The sequence below is a fragment of the Primulina eburnea genome, chromosome 14, assembly GCF_022965805.1.
Source record: "Primulina eburnea isolate SZY01 chromosome 14, ASM2296580v1, whole genome shotgun sequence".
NCBI classification, from domain to species: Eukaryota; Viridiplantae; Streptophyta; class Magnoliopsida; order Lamiales; family Gesneriaceae; genus Primulina; species Primulina eburnea.
This window is the reverse complement of record NC_133114.1, coordinates 16220243-16246908: the sequence shown is the minus strand read 5'-3', so window position 1 is coordinate 16246908 and position 26666 is coordinate 16220243. Positions and strand designations below refer to the sequence as shown.

The 26666-nt window shown below is 35.7% G+C and overlaps 1 protein-coding gene across 1 annotated transcript; it reads right to left on the bottom strand.

The window, feature by feature from the left end:
- Positions 1-16990: 16990 nt before the first annotated feature.
- LOC140813257 (non-specific phospholipase C4-like) lies at positions 16991-22528 on the bottom strand. Its single transcript, XM_073171753.1, has 4 exons — positions 21895-22528; positions 18354-18763; positions 18036-18206; positions 16991-17480 (listed from the first exon to the last, which is right to left on the bottom strand). The coding sequence occupies exons 1-4, from the start codon at positions 22506-22508 to the stop codon at positions 17122-17124; spliced, it is 1554 nt and encodes a 517-aa protein (XP_073027854.1). The 5' UTR covers positions 22509-22528; the 3' UTR covers positions 16991-17121.
- Positions 22529-26666: the final 4138 nt, after the last annotated feature.

Below are 26666 nucleotides of genomic sequence, written 5' to 3'. Positions count from 1 at the left end.
CTCTTTTAAGAGATATGACCCAATCTTTTGTGCCATAACGCAGCTGAATTCTCACAGGTTAATTTTCTTTTAGTGCCTCTACTTGTTTGCATGGATTCATTAAATGAAGCAATAACATCCAAAGAATAAAGATTATCGTATCCTGATAAAGAACCAGAACCAACCAATTTTGAATCGAGAAACAAACTGAATATTCCATTTCCAAAAGAACAAGAATAACCAAATTTGTCCAATGCAGAAATGGAAATCAAATTCCGTCTAAAATACGGCACAACAAATGTTTCATAAAGATCCAAATATATTTCAGTCTTTAACAATAATCTAAATTTTCCTATTGCCTCGACTTCAGCTTTGTTGCCGTCACCAACATAGATGAATCTTTTAGCATCACTTGGTTTTCGGCAATCCAGGCAACCCTGCATAGACACACTGATGTGAGTTGTTGCACTAGAATCTATCCACCACGTGTGTCTAGGCACTGAAGTTAAATTAAACTCAGAACAAACCATATTCAGAAGCATACCTTTCTTAGCACGCCAAGCGTGATAATTACTGCACTGCTTCTTCATATGCCCATCACTTCCACAGAAAAAACAACCAGAACTTTGAGAATCACTAGGATTCTTCTGTTGTTTCTTCGGAGGCTGTGTATCCGCAGCTACCTTATCCTTCCTTTTCTTTCCTTTATCCTTCGAGGTAGAGGCATAATGAGCACTTTCTGTCTTGTCTTGCTTCAACCTTTCCTCTTCCTGAACACAGTGCGAGATGAGCTAATTCAGAGACCAAGTCTCTTTCTGACAGTTATAGCTCACCTTGAACTGGTTAAACTGAGGAGGAAGAGATATCAAAACCAGATCCACCAGCAAGTCCTCAAAGAGGTCAAGCTTCAGTGCTTTTAACCTTGAAGCAAGATGAGACATTTCCATAATGTACTCCCTAATGTTGCCCTTACCTCTGTACCTCATTGAAATGAGGCTTGCCAAAAGTGTACCAATTTCAGAATTTTCACTTTTAGCAGACCTCTTTTCGAGGTCTTGAAGGAAAACCTTAGCCGTAGCAATGTCGCTAGACATTGAGCCCCTGAATGTTTCTGGAATGGCCTTCTTCATGATCATCATACACATGCGATTCGATCTCTCCCACCTTTCAAACTCCCTCTTTTTATCAGAGGTACTCTTATCCGTAATGGCGGGAGGAGAGTCAATCCTTATCGCAAGGTCTAAATCCATGACTCCGAGAACTATCAACAAATTCTCTTGCCACGATTTAAAGTTTGAGCCATTTAGCATATGAATAGAATTTATGTTGGAATGAATATTTGCAGGAGTCAAATCTGAACAGAGAACAAAAAAAACCAAATATACATGCTCAATCAAATATCCAAATAAAATAATCAATAAATTCAAATAATGTAAACCCCCATAAACAGAATATCGAGTACTCCATTAATGTTTCATCTTTGGACAAAAGATTAACTTGTAAGTGATATCCTGGCGCAGCAGTCAAACACTGATAGTGACTATCATGTCAAATAACAACCTTCCTTTGGGCCGATTTATTATTCACATGAAAAACCGAACAACTATCACATGTTTACCACCACAATTGCATATGTGATTATATTAAATATTAACCTTCCTTTGGGCCGATCAATATTCATATAAATCACATATACCCAAAATCCTTTTGTATTTCAAAATAAAATTAATTTACATAAAAGATGTCACTTTGGCGACATTTTATTTCAATTAATCAATTTTAGAAATACATATAACCTTATCATTATTTGAATTAATGAATATTTAACCTTAACCGAACAAACCTGAACCGAATTTTTTTTAAAAAAAATTCGATATTCCGTACGGGCCGGGTCGGATCCGTACGACCCGACCCGGATCCGTACCTTTTTAAAGAAAAAAATCCGAATTTTCGATTTTCCTCTAAAATATTTTGATGAACAAAAACCGGAATGAAAATCGAAATCTTATACCAAATCTTTACATTTTGCAACCAAATCTGTTTACCAAAACTGAAACTTTAAAAGATTTGGTTTTCAACCAAAATATTTTCCAGATCTGAAATCTTTTCAAAAAAAAATTTTCGATCTAAACCAAATAATTTTCAGATCTAAAACCGTATCAATATATTTTTCCAGATCTGAAGCCATATCAAAAAAATTTTAAACAAAATTTTATTTTTCAGATCTGGATCCAAAAAGTATCCAAAAACTTTAAACAAATCTCAATGATTCAAACATGAATGGCTCTGATACCACTTGTTGGGGAAAACCCATAAACCGCAGAATCCATCACGTTAAATCATTAAGAATTTGACTGAAAACTTAAGCGGAAGCGTACCTGAAGCCATAATCCTGAATTGTTTAGAACGTGTCTTGATCTTCCAGATCTACGCGCTCTTTTCTTGAGAGAATCCTTTAGTTTCTCTTCATAACTATTTTCTTAATGGGGGAGAGAATAGTGAAAGTGACAACGCGAGATCTGGGGATCATGACCCTTATTTATAGATAATATCTTCTGGTATTTCCGTTTTAGCCCATCATAAAAACAGAAATTACACTTATGTCTCTACACATTAAAGGCCCACAACCCATTAGATACATTAAAACCCAATAAAACATTAATTGATCACTTTATTTTGGGCTTAACTTAATAGATAACCCAACACACATAATTATTCACATATAAGCCCATATAAATAAATTGATCCAACAGCTCGTTCATAGGAAACCATGCCAAACTCGATCTTACCCCGGGAAGCATTACATGAAGGAGAAGGCTCAGAGAATGGAGCTTTTATCATAGTCATTCGAGCGGAGCCCATTCGAATATTTCAATAAGAAAAAGTCCCCTGAATATAAAATGTATGGGTACATGTGTCAATTCCGGTGATAAGTTTAATCGTAAATTTATTTTTACATTAAATTAAGTCATAAGTTTAATTATTTAAAATAATAAATTTTACTTAAAATTCTTAAATTAACTTTTCAAATAGATTTAATTAGTAATTTAAATTAATTAACTATTTTAATAAACTTCAATATAGAAAAATTATTCAGCATAAACTAATCTATTTATATAATTACTGTGTGGATAAATATTTTCTGGAATAAAATAATAAGAAATAGTTTGATAAAATTCCTCTTAGTGTAGAACATACACTACAAAAAAACGGACCACATAGCGACGGTTTTAATAAAACCGCCGCAAATATAGCGACGGCTTTCAGTACACCGTCGCTATAAAGCGATGGTTTTTAATAAACCGTTGCTTATTTAAAATAGCGACGGTTTATTGAATAACGGTCGCTAAACTAGCTACAGTTATACAAAAACCGTCGCTAATTAGCGACCGGTTTTTATAAACCGTCGCTCATATTGCGACTGTTTCAAGCACCCGTCGTTATTTAATACGACGGTCTTTTTACCCATCGCCATTAATAAAAATGGAGACAGTTTTATGAAACAGTCGCAATATTATAACGACGGTTCTAGTCGCACCGTCGCTTTAAAATAGCGACGGTTTTTAGAAAATGGTCGCCAAATTAAGTAAGCAACGGTTTTTAAAAAAATAGTCGCTATTATGACGTCAACAGATCGGCGACGATTTATTTCAAACCGCCGCCATAATAGCGACGGTTGTAAAAAACCCGTCGTCGATCTAGATCGGCGACGGTTTATCAAACAACTGTCGCTAAAAGTCGCTATATAGCGACTAATCTTAATTTAACCGTCGCTATGTTTGTATATATGCCGACCTTCCCGAACATTTCTTAAACGATTTCATCTATGTTTCGATTTTTTTATAACTCTATCAATTTTTTTCTATGTTTCGATTTTTTTATTTTGTACTAACATTTTTTTGTATTTATGTTGTAGATTTCCTCGTCGATATGATCTTCCAACGCGTCGTCGGAGTGGCAAATCTTCGCACAAATCAGGTTTTAAATTCTTTTTATACAGAAAATTTACTACTCGCTTTTACGTTTTTCGTAGTAGGTTTTTTTATGTTTTTTACGGATAAACACCATCGTTATATTGATTTTTACGATAAACATCGTCGCTTTTTAAGCGGCGGTTTTTTTTAAAAAAATAGCCGAACAATATAGCGACGGTTTTGAAAAAGCCGTTGCTTAATATAGCGACGGTCTTTTTATTTTATCCGTCGCGTCATATAGCGACTGTTTTGAATATCTGTCGCTTATATTAGCGACAGTTTTTAGCAGAACCGTCGCTAAGATAGCGACGGAATTCTTTAATAAACCGTCGCTAATATAAACGACGGGTAGCCAAACCGTCGTTTTTAGAAGGCGACGGGGACTCTGGTGACGGATAACCAAACCGTCGTTAAAACCGTCGCTTGACCTAATTAGCGACGGTTTTAGCGACGGTTTGACCGTCGCTAATTTCCGTTTTTTTTGTAGTGATAGAGTTGATAAGTTGGAGATGAGTTTTATATTCGATGTAGAAATTCTACTATCTTAAAGTTAGTGTTGCGATCAGATGTTTAATAAGACACAGATGGCCTAAGGATTATCAGTTAATATAAGTAAACTGAATTCTAAAGTTTGAGAATGGTGTTTAAGTATGCATACAACTTACTAAAAATAGTAGTACTATATCTATTTTGGACCTATAATTATTGAGGCCCCTGTAAGTATGTTTGGTCTTTCTCCAAGCTACACTACAACAATAAATGGCTATTGTGACACTTTTTTGTAGAAACTTTTAATTAAATGTTGTTACAAATACTTGATAATGACACTTGTAAAAATTTAATAATGTGTAAAATAAAAAAACATATTAGATTAGTTATCATGACATTTTTAATTGATGTCATCTATTATATGGAGGGAAACAATTACTTTTTTCACATCGTAAAAAATCGTTAAAAATTAAAAAAAATTCACTATAAATAAGTGTGAGAATATTTGGGTTAGATAAATATTGGAGGAGGGAAAATAATTGTCTCCCTCCATATAAAAAATGACATCAATTAAAAATGTCAGGATAACTAATCTAATATGTTTTTTTATTCTCACATTTATTTTATATAATTTCCCACCTCCTATATTTATCCAACCCAAATATTCCCACATTTGTTATTGTCACTATAAATAACATACACGACACTTTTAGTTGTCATTATAAATGATTTTAACTGACATATAAATTTGTTATTATTACTATAATAACAAAGCATCTATAAATGTATTTAAATATGAGTTTTCCTGACATTTAAAATTGTCATTATATGAATTATTTGTAACACGTATGAAGTTGCATTCTTATCTTCCAGTCGTCAAAATCTTCCTTGGAAAACATAGGGATCTTGCTGAAGTGTGCCATTTGTTGTAGTTTTTCACAAACAAGAATAACCTGCTCTGATACCAATTGTTGAGGATCGAAGTGGAGTTTAGAGGGGGGGTGAATAAACTCTACTCGTTTTTCATTCTGATGAGGTACTAAAATCCTGTTAAGGATAGTAGTTGATCTTGTACGAATACTTTCACCTGATTACAATAAAATGTGCGGAAGCAATCTGATGAAGTAGTTGAAAAACAATAAAACAGTAGGCAGCAGTTGTTTATGGAAGTTCGAAGATAAACTCTTCTACGTCTCCCCTTCTTCTGTTTCCAGAAGGTATAACTAAAAGACTTTGGATATTACAATACAACACTTGTACACACCCACTTCAGAAGGACTTACACCTCAGCCTACTGAAACTCTTAGTTTCTCAACTCACAAGAATCCGAAACACAAAGTTCTGAAAAGACTCTTTTCAGATTACAGACTCTTCTGATAAAGTATAAGTTCAGTAAAGATCGTGAAGAGTGTAAGAATTAGTAGCACAATATGATCTACAAAAGATCAGATATAAGCTATGAAGCGTGTGCTACTTTTCTTTGTGTTGAACTTTTAAAATGCTCAAGGAATTCTGATATTCGTCTGATAAGAGAGTAGCTTTGTTCCTTGAAAATGATATTATGCGAAGTGTCGTATCGAACAAGGATTTGATCGGAGTATATATAATCGACTGGGTTCAACGTTCATAATCAGAGAAGTCTTCAGATAACTGATACAATCAGCTTTATTACCGAAACAAGTTCCTGCAGAAAAACTATAAAACAATCAGTCTTGTTTTATACTTAATTGGGTAATATGCATTAAATGACTCCGTATAGTATTTAATGCTGCAATTAATACTAGTACTAGGAACTCTTTAACGGTAACAATTAAGATAGAAACATTAGAAAACGTTCTCTACTGGTTTTGAATTGTTATCCTTTTCTACTGGTTTAGTTTTACTAGAACAGCAGCTACTGATAAGTTATTCTGTTGTACTGGTCTACTGGTCTACTGGTTTTAGTTATCATCGCCACAATAAAATTCATGTCTAACAATTTCCCCCTTTGTGGTGATGCCAAAACCTAAACAGTAGAAAGTAGTTAAGTAAAACAGATAATCATTTAAACAAACGGATAATGTTAATAACGCATTAAAGTAAACAAATCAATCGGTTCCAATGTCCCTGTAAATGATTTCTTCATTTTGAGGTTCTTGATCTCTTCTGTTAGAAGGTTCAGCCTCATCTTCTGTTTGCTAACTCCTGCTTGATCTCCTCTATCTCCTCTATCTTCCCCCTTTTTGGCATCCGCGGCCACCACATGGGTAAAGAGATCATTCAGTCTGCCGGAAATATTTTGAATGCCATCGGTTAGCATCTCCAGATACGGGGTCTGAGAAGAGATGCGATTATCTAAGGTAGTGATAGATTGATTTTGAGAGTCAATCTTGGCATCCAATAGTTCCACAGAAGTAGAGAGTGATCGAAAAAGATCATCATGCTCAGTGATTCGGGCTAGTATATCATTTTGAGCAAGCATGATGGTGCCGTGAGTCCTTGATATAGCTTGTTTGAAAACAGAGGTTTCAACATACATCTTGTCCGTGGTCTCCTTAGTGAGATAGATGTATTTCCCCATTCGCTCTCGGAAAGATTTAGCACCACTGAAATCCTCAAGGTTTTCACAAGATATACGTTTCACTAAATCAGAGACGTTATTGAGTTCGGTTTGTAGAAACCGAATCTGATGTTCCAGGTCAAAGGTATCTGATTCCGGGGAGGGAGTTCGTGCAAGAATGCGTTGATTGATCTCAGAAAGACGAGAATTCGTCGTAGTCAAAACAGGGAGGGAGACAGTCAACGCAGTAGAAACAGGAGGAGCATCCATCAATGCAGTAGAAGGAGCAGGGTCTGCTGTGCTCTCTGCTGTAATTGCAGAAACAGTAGGTTCAACAGCAACCAGAGGAAGAGTAATATCTTCAGTAGGAATGGCCAAGTCAGAGGCCAAAGCTTCTTCCATTGGGACAGTAACAGCCTGTGAAACTGAAGATGCTTCAATAGAAGGTGCTGAAGGCTGTTCCAGAAGAATGTTCATTTCTGCTTGATGTGCAGCAGAAAACAACTCTAAATTCGGCAGTAAGGAAGTAGCATCTGGTTCTGCTAATTGTTGCCCTGGGGTAGGAGAATCAGAAGGGGGCAAGGAAATAGCCGGTGTTGCTTCCAAAGTGGTAGAGACAGTAGGGACAATCGATTCAATGACTTCCTCAACTGAAGCCAGTTCATGCACAGACAAAAGTGATGAGGACTGAATGGGCCTAGTCGGAGATGCAGGAGTACTAAGAACAACAGCCTTTGGGGAGGCTGTAGTCCTTTCCTCAACTGTCTGATTCTGTTGAAAGATCGGGACAAGGCCAACATGATAAACAGTAGGCTCTCCAAAGCCTTGTTCTTGAGCAAAAAGTTGCTCACTCATCTGCTTTAATCTGTCAGATAAAATCAAAATAACATTTTGATCCTGAACAGCAGTAGGAACGGCAGGATCAAAATTCGATTGAAGAACTTTCAGAACTGATTCTAATTTCTGACATTTCAGCTGATCGAGGATGAAGTTCCTTCTGCGCAAGGCCTCGATGACATTTTCTGTTTTTGCCAGCTGAAAAATTCTCTTTTCCGCATTCATCATTTTGCCATAAGCCCCTTTTTTTTTTAAGTAAGCAAAGGAATGAAACAAACGGACAGTATGCCATTCATCAAATAAATTCATGTCATTGTTTGCAGAGGTCTCAATCTCGGCTAGATGAAGATCAACGCCTGTGGTGACAGTGGTTTTGTGACCAAAAATAGGTGGTTCTCAAACCATTTTCCCTTTGCTTTTGTCAGAAGATGAGATAGGCGCAATAGGTCGGAAAGCAGAAGACCCCGCTTGCTGGTTCCCGAATAACGATTCCAGATGTAGGCTTAAAAGCAGTAGTAGTAGAAGGTGCTGAAACAGACGCAGTAGCATGTGCAGTCGAAGAAGCAGTTGATCGAGCAGAAGGAACCGCTTCTGGAAAGACCTGACGAATAGGTACTTTCTCAATTTCAGACAGTGCTGCTGTCTTTTTGATCTTGAGAATGGTGCGCGGTTTCTTCTTTGCTGGGGTTGGCACTGCTGGTTGAACAGCAGCAGCAGACTCTTCTGATGCTATTTTATCGGAATCCGTCGAAATAATCAATCGTTTCTTTGAAATTTTCTTTTGAGGTTTGGGAGCCTCAGATGCAGTTTCCCCAATTTCCTTCTTCATCGCAACAAACTCCGCCACAGTTGGCTTAGGCCTTAGAGCCAAAACATTTGCTGCATCAATCATGGTAACGGAAGTAGCATCGAGATCACTGGTAGATGCGAAACCAGCATCTTTGAGCAAAACACTGATCTGAACCGCGAAACCAGAACTTCTCCTGACAACCATATCCTTCATAATTCTGAAAATAAAATGACTCCAGTCCACCTTAATCCCCTTAGAGATGGCAGTCATTACTTGAACTTTCTCCTTCGTCAACTTGTCAAAGGTGTCAGCCTTGATCAAGATAGCTTTAGCCACAATATCGGCTAGAATCTGATACTCTATTTTGAGCAGTTTCTTGTGACAGGAAGGAGACAATTCTTTTCCAGATGCGGAGAAAGAGCTGAGTGCAACAGACATATCTGTCTTGGAAATACCAGAGAGTTCAGACATACCCGAAAGTGGAAGGAGGAAGGTTGCTCCTAGGTGTGCGGCGTCAATGGAGATAGAAGCATCTCCTTGAGTATGAACAATCCTTCCTTCATGCACTGTTGCTTTAGCGTAAAATTCCAGGAGAGCATTTTTGTAGATAACTGCTGGTGCTTCCAGGAATTTCCGGAGTCCCGATTTCTCAATATCCTGAAACATTTTCAAGAGATTCTCATCCTTGATGTTGAGAACGGAAGCAAAGTTAACTTGATAAGCATTAAGAGTGTATGCTCCAGCCATTTCTGTATGCAGATGAGATCAGAAAGATTTTGCAGTAGTTAGTTGAAGATATAGAGAAAGCAGTAGCTGAGTAGCGATAGTTATGAAACAGTAAAGGTGAAAATGTGAAATATGAAATAGATATACAGCCGTCAAATAAACATAAAGACACGTGTCAGTATGTTCTTGGTTGAGTGTTTGAAAAGTTTTGCAGAAACTGTCAGAAAGACGAATGATTTTGAAAATTTTGAAAAAGAGCGGGCTGTCCAGACGGTTACTAAAAGAATTCAGAAAAGGATTTGTCATTTTATGATAACGTCTGCTGGAAGTTTCAGGATGCTGAAATATGCGAGCACCTTGTCAAAACCAGCAGACTTATAGTTTTATTGAAAAGACAAACATCCTATCTGTTTTCTGAAAAGGTGTCAAACTCTTAGTTTGACTAAGATACTGTTCCCCCTCGGTAAATGCAATTAATAAATGGTCATAATTGCGACAAGTGACTATTGGCCATCTCTCAATCTGAGCCGTTGAAAATGAACAGTCGCAATCTTGCGATTCACAAGAGTCTTTGTTCCCTCTATAAATACCTGCAAAGCTTGAACGAAGTTAAACAAAAACAATGAAAACTCAAGTAAACAGAGAGTTAGAGTTTGATTCAGGAGATGAAGCAAAATTGTCCAGAGAGAAGTTTGAGGGTATCATAAATTTCGTAATGATCCTTGAAATACACTCCTGGAGATGTAGTTTCCACAGTCAAGCAGATCTTTTGCTTCGATTGAGTTTGAAATGTAGCATCGATTTCTTCCAGAAGCATGCTAATGCAATAAGAGAGTGCTGGTGGATTGATGATGCTGAAATCCTCTCTGATGCCCTATAAGGCATCTAAAAATTACATTAGTGCTGGCAAGACCTAAGCTTGCTAGATTCTTTCTAGGCCTTTCTCTTCGAAGAAGACCATCTTTTTCCTGTTGAAGTACTTTGCAAGCAAATATCAGAGAGCTCCTAGAAGACAAACGCTACAAGTAACGCTACTGGTTAAATAGCAAAGAAGATCTACTGTTTTTACTTTTGCATCGTGTAATGTACTGAAATGGATTCTAATAAAATTCCAGTTTACGTATCTGACTTATCTCTTCTGCTTTTCTGCAAATATCTTACTGTTAGTTCAATACGATAAATAAGCGAGTAAGAATAAAAGTTAACTAAGTTAATAGAAAATAATCAAGTTAAATCTATCAAACCAAGAGAATTACGAAAGTAAGAAAACTTATTTTCTGGTAAGGGTTTCGTGAAGATATCTGCTGTTTGTTGATCAGTAGAAACATATTCCAGACGAATGTTCTTCTTCTGCACATGATCTCTAATAAAGTGATGTCTGATGTCTATGTGCTTCGTTCTGGAATGAAGTACTGGATTTTGTGTGATTGCAATTGCACTGGTATTGTCACAGAATATAGGTGATTCGGAGGCTTGAATCCCATAGTCTCTTAACTGTTGTTGAATCCACAGTATCTGAGAGCAGCAGCTTCCAGCAGCCAGATATTCTGCTTCTGCAGTAGATGTGGCTATGGAAGTCTGTTTCTTGCTAAACCAGGATATCAGCCTATCACCAAGAAATTGACAAAACTCACTTGTGCTTTTTCGGTCTAGTTTGCAACCTGCATAATCAGCATCTGAATATCCAATAAGATTTAACGATGAATCATTGGGATACCATAAGCCGACGTTTTGAGTTCCTTTCAAGTACTTCAAAATACGTTTAGCAGCAATATAATGAGATTGCTTGGGGTTAGATTGAAATCTAGCACAAATGCAAAAAGCAAACATGATATCTGGTCTACTGGCAGTTAAGTATAAGAAAGAACCAATGAGACCTCGATACTGAATTACCTCTACTGGTATACCACTTTCATCTTTATCAAGCTTAATAGATGAGCTCATTGGAGTAGAAGCAGCAGAACATGCTTCCATTCCGAACTTTTTCAGAAGCTCTTTGGTGTACTTGGATTGATTTATAAAGATTCCAGTCTCTGATTGCTTAATCTGTAATCCTAGGAAGAATGTTAATTCTCCCATCATACTCATTTCAAATTTATCCTGCATCAATTTTCCAAACTTTGCACATAATTTGGGTTAGTTGACCCAAAAATAATATCATCAACATAGATCTGTACTAAAAGAATGTGCTTATCTTTGACTAAAGTAAATAAAGTTTTATCTACTGCTCCGATGGTAAAATCATGATCAATAAGAAATTGTGATAGAGTGTCATACCAGGCTCTAGGTGCCTGTTTTAGACCATATAATGCTTTGTGTAATTTAAATACATGATGCGGAGAAAAATGATCGATAAAACCTGGAGGTTGTTCGACGTATACTTCTTCTTGTAAAAGACCATTTAGAAAAGTACTTTTCACATCCATTTGATATACTTTGAAATTCTTGAAAGCAGCAAAGGCTAAGAATATTCTGATTGCTTCGAGCCTTGCTACTGGTGCATAAGTCTCATCAAAGTCTATGCCTTCTTCTTGTCTAAAGCCTTGAACTACCAATCTAGCTTTATTTCTCACCAATGTGCCTTCTTCATTGAGTTTGTTTCTGAATACCCACCGAGTTCCAATGACAGCTTGATGAGATGGTCTAGGTACTAGAAACCAAACTTCATTACGTTTGAATTGATTCAGCTCTTCTTGCATGGCTTCAATCCAACTAGGATCCAGAAGAGCTTCTTCAATCTTCTTTGGTTCATCCTGAGATATAAAAGCAGCATGCATGTATTCATTAAGCATTTGCCTTCTGGTTCTCAACGGCGCTGCTGGATTACCAATAACCAATGATGGAGGATGAGATTTTCTCCAAATAAACGGATTTGAATGAGCATCTTCCTGATTTGATATGTTAAGATTGTCATCTACAGAACCAGTAGTAGGTTCTTGAACATCTTCTGCTGGTATTGGTAGATCCAAGTTCTGTACTTCTGGTTCCACTATTGGTGTGTCTGGTTCTTGATTTTGAAGATCCTTGGTGTTTGCTTCTTCATCATCTTCACTGTCGATTTCCAAGTGAATCCTGTCTAACCTGTTACTTAAATCAGATATGTTAGAAATTTCAGCACTGCTGTCTTCATCGAAGACAACATGAATCGATTCTTCAACATTAAGAGTTCTATTGTTGAAGATTCTAAAAGCTATGCTTACAGCAGAGTAACCAAGAAATATTCCAGCATCTGATTTTGAGTCAAATGCCGTCAAATGATTTTTGCCATTATTTAGTACAAAACATTTGCAACCAAACACATGAAAATAAGATACATTGGGCTTCTTCCCTTTCCATATTTCATACGGAGTCTGGTTGTGTCTCTTGTTGACCATAGATCTGTTTTGCGTGTAACAAGCAGTATTGATAGCTTCAGCCCAGAAGCGCTGAGAAATGTCTGCATCTGCTAGCATTGTTCTAGCTGCTTCTTTTAGAGTTCTATTTCTCCTCTCAGCTACTCCATTTTGTCGAGGAGTTCTGGCAGCTGAAAATTCATGATGAATCCCCTGCTCATTCAGATATAACTCAAGATATTTGTTAGTGAATTCAGTGCCCCGATCACTTCTGATTTTAATGATGGTAGTAGATTTTTCATTTTGAATCCTTTTCAGAAGCTTGATCAAGAGACTACTGGTTTGATCTTTTCCTGCGAGAAAGATTACCCAAGTGAATCTAGAAAAATCATCAATAACAACAAGAGTATATTTCATTCCCCCTAAGCTCATGATGGGGATAGGACCAAATAGATCCATATGCAGTAGTTCCAGACATCTTGAAGTTGATTTGCTATCTTTGGTCTTGAGGATCTTATCTGTTTCCCAAGCTGACAAGCAGAACAAACATGATTTTTAACGAAATTAAAGTCAGGTAATCCATCAACTATATTTTGCTTCTTGAGATAATTGATTGACTTGAAATTCAGATGATTCAATTTCTTGTGCCATAGCCAGTGTTTATTGCTAAGAGAAGCAACTAAGCATGTAGGAGTATTGACATGATTTGAGTTCCAAGAGACTCTGTAAGTATTGCCTTCTCTCTTTCCGGTTAACACAGTAGTTTCAGTAGAATCTCTGACTATACATGAATGCTTTTGAAAAGTCATAGAATACCCATTGTCACATAGTTTACTGATGCTAATTAGATTATAACAATGATTGTCAACTAATAACATATCGTTAATAGTTATATTACCATGGATAATCTTACCCTTACCCATGGTTTTACCTTTTGAGTTGTCTCCAAAAGTTATCTTTGGTCCAGTACAGCTCACTATTTCGGAAAGTAGGTTTCTTTGTCCAGTCATGTGTCTGGAACATCCACTGTCCAGATACCATGTAGAGTTACTGATTTCTGCTTCCTTCTGATGTTCCTGCAAACACAAATTTTAGTATCTGGTACCCAAATCTATTTGGGTCCAAGCCTTATCAGTCCTTTGGGAACCCACATTTGTACAATTCTTGGTAACTTTGTACTTCGGGTATCCAACGATGTGTGTGCAACAGAAGGTCTGTTATTTCTAACAGTATGCATGCCAAAATGTTGTACTTCCCTTCTGTTTCTGTTTTCCAGTCTGTATCTCTTCTGAACAGGTTTAGAGTTGTAGTACTGGTAGTTTTTAACTTTCATAGGATGTTGTCTTCCAGAGTTGAATTCTTTTCTGAATCTAGAACTCTGGTCAACTTTTTCCTTAGGTTTAACGTAACCCAGACCATAGTGCATTCTTCTGTTCGTCAGATTTACATTCCTTTCAACTGAAGCAGTAGGTACTTCTCGTTCCTGTACCACACTGGATTTCACAAAGTGAATGTATTTCCCTTTGCACATATCCAGTGTTGGCTTAGTATTTGTTTCAGAAGTGCCTTCATTATTACAAAAACCGAGACCACTCCTATCTCCCGACTGTTTTTGTAATTCTTGCATCTTTTCCAATAAAACAGAAGACTTGTTCCAAGCATTTACCAGTAGCGACAACTTCTGGTTTCAGAAAGCACCTTCTGGTAATCTGCTTTGGCTCTTTCATTCTCAGTTATTAATTTACTCATCTTAACTTGTAAATCATTGCAGCTGTCTACTTACAAGCAAGTTAACTTACTGTTCTGATTCTTTAAGTTCTGATTTTCAATCTTAACTTCTTCAAACGATTGAGAAAGTCTAGAATACTCTTTTACCATTTCATGCAGTGCATCAATCAAGTCATTTCGTGTAAATTCATTAGAGTCAAAATCAAATACCTCTCCAGATGTCGAGGTTGAGTCATTGTCTGCCATTAGACATTTGACTTTTTCTGCATCACTGTCACCGGAATGACTTTCTGAGTCAGATGACTCAGAACTAGAGTCCGCCCACTTAGATTTGCTTTCTTCGGCAATCAACGCTTTTCGATTTCTTCTGGACTTTTTGTCATTCCTCTTGTGATCCTTTCTCTTTTGGTCATCCTTCTTTGGTTTAGGACAATCAGCAATGAAGTGACCTATCTTTCCACAATTGAAGCATCCCATATCACCAGATGGTGAATCTTTCTTGAAATTGCGATTGGGACCCTGATAGGTTCGATGGTTCTTCTTCATGAACCTGGAGAATTTTTTTACAAATAAGGACATAGCATCACTACTGATTTGTTCAGCAGTCTTCTCCATTGTATTGTCAATGATCACAGCAGGTAATGCCTGAGGTACAACTGCAGCAGCAGTAGAAGAGGTAGAGGCAGTAGCAGTAGCAGCAAGAGCCTTGGTGGGTAGGCTTGAAGGCTCTTCTCCACTTCTCACTTCCAATTTGAACTCGTATGCCTTTAGATCTGCAAATAAGTCGTGCAGTTCCAATTTGTTCAAGTCTTTGGACACTCTCATAGCCATTGTTTTAACATCTCATTCTCTGGGTAAGGCTCTCATCACCTTGAGGGCTATTTCTCTGTTGCTATGCTCTTTACCCAGAGCAGCTAGCTCATTGACCAAGCTACTGAATCTTTCATCAAACTCATTTAGAGTTTCACCAGCTCTCATTTTCAGATTTTCAAACTTCTGCATTGCTACAGACAGTTTATTTTCTTTTGTTTGCTCATTTCCTTCACATATCTGGATGAGCTTTTCCCAAATATCCTTTGCAGTAGAACACATTTTAATCTTGCTGAAAGTGTTCTTGTCGAGAGTTTTATACAATATATCCTTTGCCACATTATCAAGATTGGCCTTTTTCTTATCTTCACTGGTCCATTCACTTCTTGATTTTTCGACCATCTGTGGTGCACCGTCAGTAACAGCAACAACTGTGTTAGGCTTTAAGATTTTCAGTGGACCATCTGTGATGACATACCACATGTCATCATCTTGTGCTGCAAGATGAGCTTGCATTCTTATCTTCCAGTCGTCAAAATCTTCCTTGGAAAACATAGGGATCTTGCTGAAGTGTGCCATTTGTTGTAGTTTTTCACAAACAAGAATAACCTGCTCTGATACAAATTGTTGAGGATCGAAGTTGAGTTTAGAGGGGGGGTGAATAAACTCTACTCGTTTTTCGTTCTGATTAGGTACTAAAATCCTGTTAAGGATAGTAGTTGATCTTGTACGAATACTTTCACCTGATTACAATAAAATGTGCGGAAGCAATTTGATGAAGTAGTTGAAAAACAATAAAACAGTAGGCAGCAGTTGTTTATGGAAGTTCGAAGATAAACTCTTCTAAGTCTCCCCTTCTTCTGTTTCCAGAAGGTATAACTAAAAGACTTTGGATATTACAGTACAACACTTGTACACACCCACTTCAGAAGGACTTACACCTCAGCCTACTGAAACTCTTAGTTTCTCAACTCACAAGAATCCGAAACACAAAGTTCTGAAAAAACTCTTTTCAGATTACAGACTCTTCTGATAAAGTATAAGTTCAGTAAAGATCGTGAAGAGTGTAAGAATTAGTAGCACAATATGATCTACAAAAGATCAGATATAAGCTATGAAGCGTGTGCTACTTTTCTTTGTGTTGAACTTTTAAAATGCTCAAGGAATTCTGATATTCGTCTGATAAGAGAGTAGCTTTGTTCCTTGAAAATGATATTATGCGAAGTGTCGTATCGAACAAGGATTTGATCGGAGTATATATAATCGACTGAGTTCAACGTTCATAATCAGAGAAGTCTTCAGATAACTGATACAATCAGCTTTATTACCGAAACAAGTTCCTGCAGAAAAGCTATAAAACAATCAGTCTTGTTTTATACTTAATTGGGTAATATGCATTAAATGACTCCGTATAGTATTTAATGCTGCAATTAATACTAGTACTAGGAACTCTTTAACGGTAACAATTAAGATAACAACATTAGAAAACGTTCTCTACTGGTTTTGAATTGTTATCCTTTTCTACTGGTTTAGTTTTACTAGAACAGCAGCTACTGATAAGTTATTCTGTTGTACTGGTCTGCTGGTCTACTGGTTTTATTTATCATCGCCACAATAAAATTCATGTGTAACAATTGAGTAGCTCACCACGCCAGACATGATCTATAAATTTTTGGTTACATCAATTAATAAATAGTAATGAAGCTAGTACTCTACACAAGTTGTTCAACCAAATGTTATGTTGGATTGTTTGGATATCCAGAAATAGACATGAATAATTAAACACATCGATATTTTCAATAGCACTAACATATTATCATATATAAAATATTAAATTAATATAGAAACAAATCAAAGTATAATGCATATTGCAAAAGAAAAAAATAGACTAACTGATCAAAGATGATCACAAACTATTCAAGAAAATAACTTAGCCGCAAATGATTTGGACTTTTTCTTTGATGGTTCTTCACTTTTATCGCTGATATACGTTGTCTCCTTTGTAATTGCAGTATTCTTGAAAACAATTGTGGATCCATCAGCCCCATTTTGATTATGTTTCTCACATTCATCCAAGAATCTTTTGAAAGCATTTTGCACGTACTCTACCCCGTTCGATACAGTCATGTTTTCGACTAGCTTGTGTGGGAAAATGTCCTTCACATGGTCTCCACTTAACGCCGCTACCATTTGCACCAACTCCTCCTGGAACTCGCTTAACTTTGAGTCCTCTTTCGCCACGGCTTCTCGCAATTTTATTGGCTTTGATAAGGTTTCTGCAAGAAAACTTGAAGTCAATTAAGTACTTTCACTGGAAAATCAATGCATGCATCATATATCCCTTCAAGGAAAAAAAATTAAATGTCGCCGAATATTATGGATACTTGAGTGAAATGTTCGAAATACAACTTGTATGAATGATGAAATTATATGTAGTAGTCCACGCAGAAAAATAAAGATCCGAAAGGTTGCACCTTTTTTGTTAGTCAATATCGATATTGCAAGTGTATGGATCGAGTTATGGTTCACGACTCATCTGAATACACATTTGACACCGAAAAATGTCAATGTTGTACTAGAAATATATCGATGACATATCAAAGGTCAAGTCACCAAAATAGCTAGAAACTAAAAAATAGTGCACCAAACCAAAATTTGAATAAGTAGTGAAGTAAAACTCAAACCAGATAAGTTAGTAGATCAAAACAGTTAGACGTATGATTTCCAAATTCCAATGGCATGCATGGGTTCTTTTTCACCTTCGAACGTGTGTGGCAAGACTCGAACATAGTATATGCAAGGTGGGTCGGAATTAAGTAATGAAAATTTACCTGGGCAATCTGTTCTTGGGATGTTTCTAGTCAGCACAACATCAAAAGTGCCAGCCCATGCGTCACGCTTGGTTAGAAAAGACTTTAGATTGAAAATCTTTTTCACAGTTGCAGGTATTGAAGAGTGTTCGAATTCGGAAGTGGGATATGGCCCTGAAGGTCCATGCAGAACTGCATAATCATCATTAAAATCGAAATTATTGAAAATCTAGGGATGATTGATTATATTTTTGTTTTTTTAGTAAGACCAATTGTCAAAAAAATAAGGAGAGTAAGTAAAATTTTAAATAATGATCTTTACATGATCAAATTCCTTACCAGTTCCTTTCTGAATCCATGGAGAAACAATAATGGCCGGAACCCTAACTCCCAAACGATCAAACGAAAACTTGTAAGGGTCTGGACCAACAATCCCATCTGGGCTAGGGACGCCCCCCACCGGAGTAGGGACATGATCAAAGAATCCACCATGCTCATCATACACAATTATGAACAGCATCTCATTCCATTGAGGACTACCCCTCAAGGCTTCGTACACTTCTTTCACGAATTTTTGGCCCTCGTATACGTCGTGAGATGGGTGATCGTCGTTTCCTGGAAGAATTTTAAGATCGAAATACCTTTGTTCAATCACTACATAGTTTGGCAACTTCCCCTCTGCACAATGTCTCTTGAAACTCAGATCAAATTGATGGAAATTTTTTATGTACTTCAGCTTCCTAAGATTCCTACAAAAAATTGCAACAATTTAAAGTTAATTGATTAGTGAGAAATTAAGGAATTGTTATGGATCATGTACATTTGACGAGTATATATGCATGCAATTTTCCGAGTGTTTTAAAAGGCTACCTACCGTCTGGCGCCTCGGCGAATTTTTTAAGCTGAAATCTCTTGGGACATTCATGTGTATTATGTTTTTGTATTCTTATCATATTTAAAGTCGTAATAAAAAAAATTAATAATATATAAATATTAAGAAAATTTTATATATCAATCAACCAGATCATATGTTTTTACTACAACCTGAAACTTAAATAATTCTCTTCAATATTTTTCCAACTTCTTTGCTGCTTGTTCTAGCTTGTGCTTTGTTTAGCGTTTAAGTTCTAGAGTCAAGGTTTTAATTTTATTATTTTGATATTTATAAAAAAAGAAAAAATAAAACCGCATATGCAACTTCCAGACCGCCTAAGCGGTCGATTAATTTGGCGACGCCTAGAAGCATCACCTAGCAAAAAGTCGGGGCGGCTCTACGGGCTATCAGAAGAGATCAATAAAGCAGAAACACCCGATTTGATGGGTTATAAGACATATTTGTTTTTGTTTTTTTGTCTTTAATACAATAAAACTAACAGAAGAGATCAATAAAGCAGAAACACCCGATTTGATGGATTATAAGATTTAAAAAACCATCAATCAGATTCATTTGAGAATCAATTGATATCAGATAAAACGGTCATCCACTCTTAACAGAAAGAGGAATAAAGATGGATTCATATTCTGATATTGATTGGTGGAATTTGCATCTTTGGTGATGAAGAGAGAACCACATAAAAGTCAAGAAAACGATTTACTTTGAAAAATGAAGCGAATACCAGAAGAATATTCACCAATCAATGAAAGAAAGAACAAGAAAATATAAATGATCCAAATTTCGAGGGATCAAATTCAGCCACTGAAGCTGAGTTTGGTCGATTCTTCCGTCACGAAGAACAAAGCAAAAGGGGTGCTTTAAAGAAAAGGGTTAGGTAACTCACGCTGTGGGCGAGGTGTTTCTGAATATATATCCACACAGACCATATATATATAATATACACTAGTTATACTATGCACACGCATCTATACAATTTTTTTTTATCATTATCGATGGACTAAAAGTATAATTTGACAATTTATGGAGTGATTAAATTGATATTTGATTGTTGAAAAAAAAATAATAAATAAAAGTGTGTGTTGAAATTTTAAAAAAAAAAACAAAATAACAAAAAACAAAAGTGTAATATTAATATCATATAAGGGTAAAATTAGAAGAAAAAATTGGTGTCCTCCTAATAGTTACTCTAAGTCCCTCAAACTTAATAAATAGTATAGAATAGATATATAGGTTAATGCCCGGTCCAATTCTGATACTGTTTGTTTTTACAAAAATATTATATTCATTTAAATAAATAATATTTTTCGTATAATTTACTCGTAACTATAATATCTAATTTACTTTATTAAAATTCAATAATTCACATATTATATCTATAAATTAAATAACATATTTAATATAATTGAATTATCTTTATTCAAATAATAATTTAAAGAATCCATCAAATATAGGAACATATTTGTTTTCGTTTGGATATCTCTACGGGCTCGTGGACGAATCTTTCTTCAAATTTAAAACTTTAATGCTATGTTAAGTAAAGAAAGTTGTCCATTTTTCGGGGTCTCAAAGGGGAGCCGAAACGCAAAAGAACTCCTGAAATTAAGCTTAGGGGATTTCATTTATGACAATGTGAGACGGTCTTACTGGTCATATTTTGTGAGATATATCTATTATGGCAAAAACTTGTGAGACGGTCTCACGGGTCATATTTTGTGAGACGGGTCTTTATTTGGGTAATCCATGAAAAAGTATTACTTTTTATGCTAAGGGTATTACTTTTTTATGGTGAATATGGGTAGAGTTGACCCGTCTCACAGATTGAGATCCGTGAGACGGTCTCACATGAGACCTACTCATCTATTATTTGGGTCATCTATAAAAAATATTACTTTTATGCTAATAAAACCCCCGATTTTTCCAAAGATAACTTCAATTAATTAATTGGAAAGAATTTCTAGGTAGGATATTACATTGTTTGAATCGTTTCATATATTTATTATATATTCGAAAATTTGATATTTAATTTTTCTTTACCCCACAAGGATTTAATTTTGAACATGTTTAGCTGTCTAATATAGCGGTGAATTTTGTGTATCATGTAAAATTTAATGATAATATATAATTAGAAGCGACCTAGCTGACTGGCGATTGATTATGGGTAATTTTTTTAAAAAAATAATTTAAAATAAAATAGATGGTGGAGTTTTGCAAAATTAAGGTAAAATACCATCATCAATAGAGGGCGCTGCAATAATTTTTTTTTTGAAACTAAATCAATGTATATTAAATAAATAAAATATTTTGTTTTAAAAACTTAAAAAGTACAAATTAAATTTTGCACCGTCCACTTTCAATGACGTCTTTTGCTATTAGTGGCAGACGCTGCAAAATATATTGCATAGTCCATAATTGATGGTGACGTTTTGCTTTAATTTTGTAAACTCTACTTTCTACTTTATTTTTGAAATAAAAAAAATTAATTTCTTAAAAAAAACCATTGATTATGAGTGACGCAGCCAACTTCCGAGGTATTATCCGAATATTATATACTTTATGCGATTAGTTCTATAGGGGAATTTATTCATTCATTCCTATTAAATAAATAATAAATTTAAGAATGTTCTGTGCAATGGGTGCAATAACTTGAATTCAAAAATGTGAAAACAAAATTTGATTTATTTTTTTCTGTTTTTCTTTTTGATTTACCTATGAATATAATCTGTAAATTAAACGTCATATTACAATAGAAAATTTTAAATTTTGAATAAGTTGAATTAAGTAATTAAATCCCTTATTTTCCATTCTTTTTCTTAAATTAAAGAACTCTAATTATCTTAACATATATTTATTTAGTCCATTAATATTAAAAAAATAATATTTAAATAATTCAGTTCGATATTATTTAATTTTCACTTAAAAGATCAAGAAAATAATGAAATGAAATAGATTAAAAAAAGAGTCATTAAATGAAAAAAAATGATTAACCTGTAGAAAAGTGTAGCTGGAGGGTACTCATAATATATTCCAAACGAGAAACCCTCTTCATCCAACGATTCAAATATAGTTTTCTGCGGATACCCTTCGATCAAATGCGTTGTATCATTACTTGTAGCCCCATGCGACGTGGCCGAGTGCACAAACAGTCGGTTCGGCTGAGTCGAGGCTGGCACGGCTGCGAACCACCGGTCGCACACTGCGAACTCCTCCACCAGCTCTTGGTAAACGGGTATATATTCGGGCTTAAACCCGTTCATCACCGTAGTTGACATGCCACTTTGTTTCCTTTCAGCATTCTGGGCAAAACCTTTCATGGTAGGCTGAAGCTGCTGGTCTACTTTCCACTGAACGCCGAATATTTGTTCGTATATGTCTTGAATGGAGTGGCCGGGATCGGGGTCGACGAAGTGTGATCCGGATCCAAAGAAGAGCTGGTCTGAGTCCAGGTTCGTGGTAGATATCGGATTCGATTCTTGCCCGGTTACGCCATTGATTTCGGGGTTCAGGGTTTTCATCCAACCTAGCATGTGATCGAAGGAGCGGTTTTCTTGAACTAACACGACGATTGTTTTGATTGGGGAGTTTAAGGTTTCAGAAGCCATGATGGGATTTTTTGTTGTGAGCTTTCCAAATGAAAACAATATTTAAATAGAAAATTTTAAAGGTGAATTAATCATGTTTGAAATATAAAATGATTTAAAAATGGAGAGGAAAAGAGTGTTATCCGCGTTGAAAATAGGAATTGAAATTATTGAATGTTGAAAATAAGAGTTGTAAATATTGAAAATCAGTGTGTGATGATGTATGTAATGATATATATATATATATATATATATATATATATATTCGGATTATTTCCAAATAAATTTTATAAATAAGTATCTTAATTTGTGATGAAAAACACAATTGAGTAGACAAAATTTTGTAAAGTGTGTAGTTTAATATATTTTATGAGTTTGAGATTTTTATTTTTTACCGTAAATTTTTACTTTTAACATGTTATCAGCACGATACTCGAAGGTTCGGTTCTCCATATTTTTCCAAGCTCCAAAACACAAGAAAAATGTAACAATATTGAAAAGAAAGAATATTTATTTTACTATTTATTTATTTTTATTGTATATGTATTTAATAAATGATATCATGTTATTATATAAAAAGGTCTGTGACATCTTATTATAATAACGTGATGTGATTATATTATGACACTATTTATATAATTTTATTGTGTTATTGTTTATTTATTTTGTGTGTGTGTATATATATATATATATATATTGAATAATATTGTAGTGCCCAAATTCGGTACACGTATAACCCATGCATTTATTTAATTATTAAAGCATTTATTTAATTTTAAAACGAGTCTTAGTATTGCATGATCTATTTAAATGCATGATTTTAAATTAAATTTGTGTATGTGATGCACGTTAAAATGTTTTCGAGTTTAATGTTTCAGGCGATTACTCGAGGCGGGATCGAGGAAAAGACCGGTGACGATTTTAACAATTTAAAATGTGGTATTTTATTTTAAGTTAAGGATGGGGCAATTTAATGATTTATTTAGTTTTAACATTTTTGAGCCTAAATCATTTAGTTGGTAATTTTAAGAGTTTAAAACTTTTAAAATTAGCATTTTGTGGGTGTTATTTTAATCAAGGAGAATTTTATTAAATCAGTGTGTATTTTACTTTAATTAGGGGAGACTGGGTATTCTTTTTAGATTGGCTAGTCAAGTTAGTGTTTTAATTGGTGACTAATTATTTAATTAAGAAATATTTTAATCCCCTAATCTAGCCAAACACACACACTACACGATTTACACACTTTTACACACACCAAAACCATAAAACACACACACTATCACAATTCAGTTTTTTACTATTTTTGAGAGTGCAAAACCTAGGGTTTTCATCTAAGAAGCGGCCGCCCCTCTCCTTCAAACCTTCCAGCAACTTTTCTTTAATTTCGTTGCAAGATTTTAGCGCCACGATCATCCCGGATCAACCTCGCATCTCTCCCCGCTTCAGTATCGTCGTCACGATATTTTTGAATATCAAAAAGCACGTACAATCTTTCTGTTGCTGCATCGATCATGTCATATTATGTGTTGCGTTGTTTTTATGCGTAAAAATACAGGTGTGATATGTAGAAGTTTGAGCAATGACGTTTGAATAAATTTTGAAACGATTTTTAGATTTAAAATCACGTTTTTACTGTCTTTTTAAATACTGCGACATTTCGGTCTTGATTCTGAGAAAACTTTCAACGTGAAAATTGTAGAAATTTTCGATACCTTCGATTTGACTGTAAATTCGAAATATTTGGATAAAGATTGAGTGAGTTATGGCGTTTTTCGTGAGACTGTTCAATCTGCATTTTTAGAAAATGATGATATTGATGCGTTCTTGAACTTTTAGTGTTGCAGGATTCGTTGGAGATCGACGGGGGATTGTTGCTGCATACAGGTATATTGGTAATGATGTTGGGATGTTATTTGAGACGTCGTTTAGTGTCGATAGGCACTCGAATGCATTAGAAGTCGTAGGAAACGAGTTGGGGTCAATTGTCACGTATTTGAATTGTATGTGTCATAGGGTGGACATCAATGTTTGGGTGCTTGTTCGAATTTGGTTTGATGTTATGGCATACTAAGATGGGTCTCGAGCTGTCGGTTCATAGTCCGTACGATCGAGTTTAGAGTGTTAAGCATTACGTGTAACAAATTTTCGTGGATTTCAAACTTTCGCAGGTACACGGACCCTGACACGGGGTCCGTGACTTTATTTCTTATTGGTGCCATTTTTGCGACCCAACACGGACCCGGAGCCGGACCTGGGCATGGGGTCCGTGTCCATTCATTTGTCGAGTATCTCATTTTGCGCACCTACACGGACCCGGAGCCGGACCAGGGCACGGGGTCCGTGTCCCTTCTTTCTTGTTGGCATTCCCTTTGTGCACCTACATGGACCCGTTCACGGACCCACACCCGGGGTACGTGTACTTCATGATTTGGGAAAAATTTGATGTTTGCTTTGGGGTTTCATGTGATGGCTTCGTACATTGATTTTAAATGAGGTCAATTCCCGAGTGTCTTAGAACGCCTTAAGTGTTGATGGAGTTTGGTGGTGAGCATGTGTAAGGCCCGAAAATTTAATTACTGTAATCAGACGTTGACTAATTGACAGAATTGAGGTTATAGGAACTCAAATGAAGAAGCAGGGCATCGTTACATTATAAGCCAAGATGTTGAACCGAACATCTCAAGATGTTGGACCGAACATCTCGCGCCCGAGCGGTAAAAAAAACCGCCCGAGCGCCAATTTTATTTCTTTGACAGAATGTTTGGCGCCCGAGCGGTAGAATATTACCGACCGAGCGCCAGGAGATGTTCGGCTGAGTATCTCGACAGAAATTTCCGCGCCCGAGCGGAAATTCACGACCGCCTGAGCGCGAGAAATGCAAAAGGAAAAGGTGCCACTTGCCCCTCACATGCAACGTGTTTATATATATATATAAACATATCAATCCTTAAACTTAAAAAGGAAAGAGAAAGGAACGAGGTTTTGGGAAAACGGCTTCTACTTTCTTCGACGCAAAGAATTTGATTTTGCGAGGAATCAGTCCGTTCGATTTTGAATCCGACTTCAATACTGAGTTACTATTAACGCAGACTACAATCGGACGTAAGTTTTGTTACGTTTAAATATGATTTGAAAGTATGATATTGTCAGAATTGAATAGGAATCAGATATGGTGTTTCTGATACAGTAGACATCGTATATTTGGAGTTAGATTGAAGAACAGACTGGTTATGTAATTGTTATGATTTTCAGAATCGATTTGATTGAGGTTCGATATCAGATTTGTAGTATCATAGAGATTATGAGTTATATTGATACTATTTACGAAGTCTGGGATTATATCTTTAATGTTTAGATTGACGGGGTTATTGAGACTGTATTATTATGCCGTCGAAACATCCGTAAATTGATATTGATCAGATTCGGTATTGCTTGAGATTGTATTGTGGTACCATATGTCGATCGGCATTGATCAGATTATGTTTTGATTTGAGTATTGATCAAAACAGGTTTTGAACTGAGTTATATACTGATATTGTATCTATTCGATTGTCATTATCAGAGTGGATATGGACAGAGTTGAATTCGGGACTTCGTCTTCGTCAGAGCGAGAAGATAAATGTATAAATAAATGTGGATTCGGGATTGCACAACTCGAGTTAGGTTTGACTTGAGTTTCCCAAAATCACATACTTTATTTCATTGCATTGATATTTGCAAATTATCAAATTGATATGTTTAGTCTATTTAATTATAGCAGAGCCAGAGTTTGAGTCTAGGACAGATCAACCTAGCTAGGGCAGAACCGCTAAGACCCTAGACTTGTGGTATATCGATAAGCTTAGATGTAGATCGACTTCTATTGTTGACATTCGATATAGCATGCCCAAGCCTAAGTCTTTGTCAGAACCGCGAAGACTCTAGACTTGTGGTAGATCGATGAGCTTAGATGTAGATCGACTTCTATTGTAGACATTCGATATAACATGCCCAAGTCTAACTTAGATTGGGATCCCTAGATTAGAAGTAAGTTAAGATAAGATAATGAGTCATTGATTCATGTAGTCAGATTAGATACATGTTTTGATGTTAGTTTATGCTTTTATATATAGTTTATATAATTGCATGTATACATTGTTTATACTGGGATATTCATATCTCACCGGATTTATCCGG